This window comes from Lissotriton vulgaris, chromosome 3_1 (genome assembly GCF_964263255.1).
Source record: "Lissotriton vulgaris chromosome 3_1, aLisVul1.2, whole genome shotgun sequence".
NCBI classification, from domain to species: domain Eukaryota; kingdom Metazoa; phylum Chordata; class Amphibia; order Caudata; family Salamandridae; genus Lissotriton; species Lissotriton vulgaris.
The window spans coordinates 83772056-83779792 of record NC_141689.1 but is presented as its reverse complement, the minus strand read 5'-3'; the positions used below and the strand labels follow the sequence as shown (position 1 = coordinate 83779792).

The window sequence follows — 7737 nt, the reverse complement described above, 5'->3', positions numbered from 1 at the left end:
GAACAGCTATGCACAACGTAGAGTGCCGATAAACATTATGCAACATTATGCAAACAGTGTAATATTGGAGTGATGTGGCAGAACTAACTTAGGTATAGTAACACGCTCCTTCTGCACATTTTTGTTAATTCAGAAACAAACCAATATACCTACATTATATCTATCAAAGTGGTGCTGTCGAGCAGAAATTTGACAATATAGCCACACAGCCTATTGGATTGGAAGGTATTATAGCTTCATACCCTCAGCATAGGGCCCCTAATGGTTATTGGTATCTAGGTTTATGCGTCAGTGGTGAAGAACCTAGTCAAAAACGAAAACCTGCCAGTAATCGTTCCTTAAACAAAGAGCCCCAGCACGGCCAGTCCGAAACCAGTCTAATCTGATCAATCCTGCCAATGCACCGGGTTTTGGATTCATTCATACACGACTTAACACATCTTACACCGGTATCTTCCTCATTCTAATCAAACAGGGCAGACCAGCTACATTCAAAAAGTTTAGATCATTAGCAACAGGCCACGTCAGGTACAACCTAGGGAGATAAAGTGAGGAGACTCCAGGACCTTAGTTCAGATCTTCGGGCCACCTTTCAGGCAGCGTACGCGCTTCCATATTTTTTATTTGAAATTTCAAGATTTAATTCATATATTTGCGCGTTTTGGTCCTAATGAAGAAAAAATCCACCACCACTCTCAGAACCCTACTTTTTCATCACTTATCGACTCTACTCTTGCCTTTGTCACGGAGCAGCCCTTTACTTACTTTTGGCTGGGTGGATGCTATAGCAGATATATTCACACATAATGAGCGTCTATTTTATATTTTGTGATCTATGGTTCTGAGGATTCTATCCGATTTTTGAGAATTCTGGGTCTGAAAGTGCAGCTCAAGGAGCGATAGATAAAGGGTATTTTCACATTAGAAATGGTTAATCAGCATCACATTCCACACATGACCATTCTGTAATGGAAAATAGAGTAACCACAAGTCTCTATTTTTATTTTAACCGGTCAGGAATAGAATGGCATTACCAACCCCCTGCTGGATTCAGAAATCCACAAAGCATTTGCCATGTAGAGACCAAGGCCAGCTGCAGGAACTTCTCAGGGCATGTAAATGTGGAAACTGGTAGCCACTACCTCTGTGTAGAGTAGATAGCATTGTGCTCCATGTTATTAAACAGGTAACAAACACAACATCTTTTAGATAGATCTGTAGATTTCATGGTCTGGTTGAGACCAGGTTATGGAAAGCAGACTTTGTAGGAGAGGCAAAGAGGGATCATGGAACTGGCACAGCAGCCCAAGAGAGATGGTTGGTTGGCAATGCACTGGATGCAAGAGGGTCTTCTCAAGATATCAAACCTTCTCAAGAGAGCACGAGCTGAGCTGTGGGTGTTTCTAACAATCTGTAAAAAGAGGTGGCTGATGGATGAGGGTTCCCTCTAGCATGGTTCTTTAGCTTGTATGCTATTATGGCTGGAACTGCAATGAAATATAGTGTATGCAAGCGAACCCAAATAGACTGGAAATGGAACTATAAATGAGATTCCCAACGAATGTATAAACGTACACATCTATTTCAAAATCATTATTACATTTTAATAGTATAAATATACAAAAATTAGAAGATGTTTTTATTGCGAGGTTAAAAAAAAATCAACTTAAGAAAGAATAGAACAAACAGTTGTTGAAATATCTTTCAGTGCATTTCGATTACTCATGATTTTAGAGGGACATAGAAAAAAACGATACTAAAAATGGAGAGTTCATACAAAACCTCCCTCAGAAATGCATGTAGACGCAGTGCAAATAATCCCGTATATTAGTTTCCGTCGCGTTTAGACAACATCATGAACTTCACGTTTACATTGCATTTCTAAGAGAAGGCGGAGCTAAGCGCTCTGGAAAGTATACAAAGCACTGGAGAGATTGCGATGGATGGAGTTGGTTTGGGAGTGATGGCCCTTTTATACAAAACTGGCAGACTTCACGAAAAGGTGTGTGTATAAAAGACATCCACATTGGAAGTGTAGTCCAGAGGGAAGGCGAGTCCAATCTGCTTTGCCCCAAGGCTCGCCCCGCCCAGGGCTGACGACTGCTTCAGTCGGAGGAGGCTGAATCTGGAGAAGCTGCTCGTATTTTCATTGCTTCTTGCAAGATCCAGAATTCTTATGAATCCTGCAAAACAAATACATTCTCAGATTGCAGTAATAGTATAATCAAACATGGGTATTTACTTAAAAAGGTAGTGGTTATCAATCAAACGTCAACCCTCTTTTCACGATACTAGACAAATGTGTTGAATCTCTCCTTCCCACAGTATAACATGAGGGACTGGACAAAGTACTTTCCATAGAATGAATCTTATATTCTGCAAGCATGCGGGTGTTCATATTTGACGCGTCGTGCACCCAGGTTCTGAGGAAGAACTGCTTTCTCTTGGATGGCATGTGAATGGGCAGTGATTCAGCACTGCGTTCAGAGTCTTTAAGTGCTTATGTGAGTGGTAGATACTTGCTGGAGCAATCGGCTCACAACTGCGAAGTCAGACACTTCTAGATTAAAGGAACTGTGGGCTAAACGTCATATCTACCAGAGGGAGTGTGGCTGGGGCTGGATTCAATCTCCTAGTGACCTGAAATGGAGGATTACACAAATAAACACTGCTAAAAGAGCAGAGACACTGACCTTCTGTGTGCCAGGTCAGGTGGCAGTTGCTGTTTTCAAGTGTGAGATCACAAAAGCAGAAAATCCCAATACAATATAGGGTGCCAGGATGTGTGTGTTCTGTGTGTTTTCCATGTTGCATGCTTTAACAATGTCCTCTTTAGTGAAGAGTGCGTTTTGAACCATGGGTCCTCGTTTTGTGTTTTTTCATGTTGCCGAGGAGCTGCTCTGTGGTTCAGTGTTGGTATCAGAACTGAGTCGGTATGTTTGCACGAGTTGTTTAGCTGGGCACGATCCAATGTTGCTTTGAGGACATGTATTGCACTTGTCTGGTGATGGCTCCTGGCTTGAATCAGATTATGTTCTGATTCCCTTTTGTAACTAGCAGCTAGTGGTGTCCGAGTACTGGTATGGGGAGTAAGAATAGCATGACAGCTCGACACGATCCAATGTTCCGCCGAGGGGGTGGTGTGTTTCGCCCTGAGGTGTTTGAAGTGAGTGTAAGTTAGGGAAGTACATGAAGGAGCATTTTCCATGTCTAGGGAATCAATATCTGCTGATGACCTGTTTCTATATGGTTATGGTGTAGACAATGCGTAGTATATTGTTTACAGGTATTGTTGCTCTTTAATCTAAAAAGGAAGTTTGGATGTTGGAGTAAGTGCTGTAGAACGTAGAACGTGGTGCTGTAGAACGTGGTGCAAACTTATTTTCCGAGTTGCTGTCACATGGATATGTTGTATGAAAAAGAAGAATGATTTTCATATTCATGATTACACGTCAGTTATAGCAGCAGTAGGTTATGTACAAGAAAGCCCAGAGGAACAAGGGGCTTAGCTGCACCATGTCCAACTGCTGTAGAGGAAAGGTTACCTACAAATAATACCAGTTTTAAAGCCTGTGGAAATTCTACATGTGCAACATCCCCAGATACAATGCTTTGGTTGGGAAAAGCATCTTGTTTGTTTAAAGTTTTTTTGAGCATCTACAATAACATAGCACAGTAATACCTCTCAATACACCATCTTCAGTTCTAATTCTCAGTGAGGTCCGGGCGTTTAATAAGCAACAAGCAGTTAACACGAGACACACTCAAACATACAACACACAAAAAACACATTGTTTTGACTCTCAAACCTGAAAAGGACCACATAAATAGCTCATCACACAACTATAATTGATACAATTATGATAACAAACACTTTTTGAAATGTTTGTAGCACAAAAACGAAGAAGCTCTATTTCAAACCAGATTCATCCAAAATACTCCATTGATACAGTCAAATAAGCCTTTCGCTGAAAGGACAGTGGACCCTGAGAAGGCTTTTAACAATGTGGCTTCTGAAAATCCTAAAGCCACCCTTGCGCAGGTTGGGTTAGATGCTACCCTAATCTCAGTTAGTTGAGTGAGCTAGCAAGGTACCAAAATACATCACAAAAACACGTATTACATTTCAAAATCTCAAATGATATCAATATGAAAAATCGGGACCCTTCTACTTTTTAATCTTCTACAACTGAATGCCTTGCCCAACTGCTTGAAAACCTTCCCAGTATTTTAAATTTGAAATACACTTTTTGCAAAATAATGCCCAAACTGAAAATAGATGATCATAATTTCTAATCCTCAAAGCCCAATGTTCAAGATAACCAAACAGAGAAATTGCAAATTTGTCTAGATCGAAAATTATTGGAATGCAAAAACCTAAGACTAACAGAAGATTAGATTCATTATGTTGGCGATAATCTCACAAAGGATGCAAAAAAAAATTAAGAAACTATTCGAGAACAGAAAAAAAGAATCTGAATCATGCCAACATTAAAAAAAATTATGGGAGATTGAGCATCTTGTTACCTTTACATTCTACATACCAGCATCCTTTAAGAGAGTAGAACCTCGTATTTGCAAAGATAAAGCCGTAACATGGGGTCCAAAAATCAAATTAGGCTGCCAATGAATGGAGGAGGTGAACCTAAACAAATCCTTCATCATGGTGGCAGGTAAAAAGCCCTCTAAGAAATTTCCGTTTAAAATAGGGAATCACAGATTGGACTCTGTAAGCACTTTTCCCTACCTGGGTCTTTTGTTCGATGGTGAGATGCAGTTTAGCTCCCTAATTGAGGAACGTTGTATGAAGTTGGTTTCTGCAAATGGCGCCATTTTAAATTTTGCACGTAGGCTGGACCGCTGGTCTCCCGAACAAGTGATGTGTTTATATGGCTCGATAAGTACGGCAAAGGCTATATACGGTGCCGAGGTTTGGGGCTTTAGGGACTCTAAAAATTACAGCTGGAGGAAGATAAATTTCTGCGGAGAATCCTAAAGATCTCTCGGGCTACTCCTCCTGAGATTGCCCATAGGGAACTTGGTACCCCATACATCACAGATTTGATAAAAATTAGGCCAATTATGGCATGGCTCAGAATCTAGATTAATTCAGAGGCGGGGTTGAGTAGAGAAATTGTTTCAGATTGTCTGCAAAGGGATAAGGGCCTGCATATTCCATTGTCTAAATTGTGTGAAAAGTACACTAGAGTCCATTGGCCAGCATAATCTTTTTAGTTATCCCTCCATGATAACCTCCAACTGTAAACCACTAATCAGGAAACTGTTGATGGAAAATTATAACATGAGTAGAGCAGGTACTGAGTCATCAAAGCGTTCAGTAGTGGCCCATTCCTTAATTGACAACGGGGTGGGTATGGAACCCTATTTATGGCTGATTCACAATCAGCAGGACAGGTTTTTAATGTGCCGTTTTAGTCTCAATCTGTTACATATTATATATCTTATCCCTCTGGTTTTACTGTAACAATTAAGCAGAAGGGTGCCTGCGGCTGCGACAATAGGTCTCCGCAGGACACCCTTCATTTTGTACTTCTCTGTCCATTTTATCAGTCCCCTAGGCACAGTTTCTTAGTTGATATTTTAAGAGAAAAAACTGCGACATGCTAAAGCTGCATTACTCTTTTAACAAAGAGCAAGTGATACTCGCACTTTATGTTCTGTGATAAGTTTTCTAAAAATTGCTGTTAGGCTTAGGAACACACAGGATTAAGCTATGATGTACATAAAATGTGTATTCTCTATATGAATTTTATTAGTTATGTATCTGTTTTTATTATTTTTTTTAAAACTCACATATAGTTCAGTATTGTAATGTAATGAATTTTTATAACCTGTATTTTTATGATGGTTTTTATCATCGAAATAAAGATTTACTGTACTGAATGGAGGATGCGCATTTTCTAACTTCAAACTGGACCACATATTAGAAAATGTACAAAAGATCTTTAGGATGAGAGGTTGGAACTGAATCAGCTGAACTATTTGGTACCACAACCCTCTGCACGATTACAGGGGGCAACTAAATACATTTGCTATTAGCATTTTGCTTAAAAAAAGACCATTGATAGAATATAGAGTTTGTGTTTTATGAAACTGCTCTTTTATAGTTAACTACGACTAAGGCATTTTCCAGTTATTGACAAGATGTAGCCAGATTAGCTCCAATGACATTGGCAATATGTTATAAGAATGTTCTTTTAAGTTGACGGGAAATTTATTAGAGTATAATGCAGTGAAATCATAAATGACATGCCCTTCCTCCTTATATAGGATCAATTCAGATCTCTTCCTTAGTTAATAAGATCAGAGGAAGGAAAGATAAGAAATCTGGAACATTAAACGAAACAATTTATATATATTTTTATTAAACTAAATGACCTCTAGTACTTGAGGAAAAAGGTCAATTTGTTGGCATATTTGATAAGCAAATGTTAATCGCTTTAGGAGCACTACACTTTGCAGATTACTTGCATATGCTGGCTTAATTCAAGTACTGTAGGAGAATCACTTAAGCTAGTGGTCTTTAAACTTGAATGCATTGCCCCCTAAAAAAAGAAACCCACAGAAAGAAATCCTATTTTTTCACAATTAGTTTATGAAAGTGGCAGCTCTAAACATAGCAGTTCAAACACTCCAGTTATCTCTTCTAAAAATACAAATACAAGTTTTCCAAAATGCTAAGGACAATCGGGTCTTTCTAAGTGTAAAAGTATCCAGAGTGTAAGAGTGAAAAAGAGCGAGGGGCTTCAAGGATTATTTGAACCCCCATCAGCCTGCAATACCTATTGCCAGTAAGGATATGAGAGACCAAATGGGTTACTGATTATTTGAAAGAGTGGCTCACTTCCTTTGTGATTTTCATTAAAAACAAAGCACTAGTTTAAGCATAATGCTCTTCTTGACCATTGGCTGTGGTCCCACCTGAGATCATCGGAGTTCAATTTGGGACCCACATGGAGGCTCCCACCCAGTGTGAAGTCCTTGTACTTAAGCTATGGAACAGAACGATTAGTAAGGCCCTATTTATGTGGTGTATGACAAACATATTCTATAATCCCTTGGCTGAACACAACACTCGTTTTACCTAGAAAACGCAATAATAATTAGTAATTGAAGGGGCAGTTGGTGGCATTAGGAGTTAAGAACAAATACTAAACGACCATACTGAAGAACAATGGGATCCAATCCATCACACTATGCAAGCCAATTATTTAAGATATAAATGAGATATTATTAGGTATCCACATGTAAATAAATATTGTAGGTCAATGTGTTTGATTAGAAACCTTTGAAAAACAAAGATCAGTGTGGTTAGGAAACTCTTGTAGCAGGCAGTGGTCTAATAGAAGGGATGAATATGGCAGGACACACACTTAGCAATACTTCCATTAAACCTATATTCTTTTTTTCCCACGTCATTTGTTTTTATCCATTAACCTTTAACTAACGATTAAAAGAACTAGTGGATTCATTCACTGCATTTTCCACAAAACAGAATTACATTTCCGAATGCCACTATTAAACAATTTCCAATATTGTATTCTTTTTATATACCTTTTAGGTGGAGGGAAAAGCTAGATTTGGATCTTTGTCTTTTGGCGCATGTATGTGCTTTAACGTGCTTTGAATTCTTTCCTTTGAAATATATGTTAGGGTTTCTTAGGATACCTGGTAATGTATTCATTTCAAAATTCATTAAAGTGTAAAAGAAGAAAA

The 7737-nt window shown here is 38.8% G+C and overlaps 1 protein-coding gene across 1 annotated transcript in view; it reads right to left on the bottom strand.

The window, feature by feature from the left end:
- Positions 1-1582: 1582 nt before the first annotated feature.
- The window catches only part of NAGK (N-acetylglucosamine kinase), a 196607-nt gene continuing 190452 nt past the window's right edge, over positions 1583-7737 (bottom strand). The window contains exon 9 of the mRNA XM_086960108.1: positions 1583-2183. Coding sequence (XP_086816234.1) covers positions 1993-2183 — 191 coding nt within the window. The 3' untranslated portion in view covers positions 1583-1992. The remainder of the gene's footprint in view (positions 2184-7737) is intronic.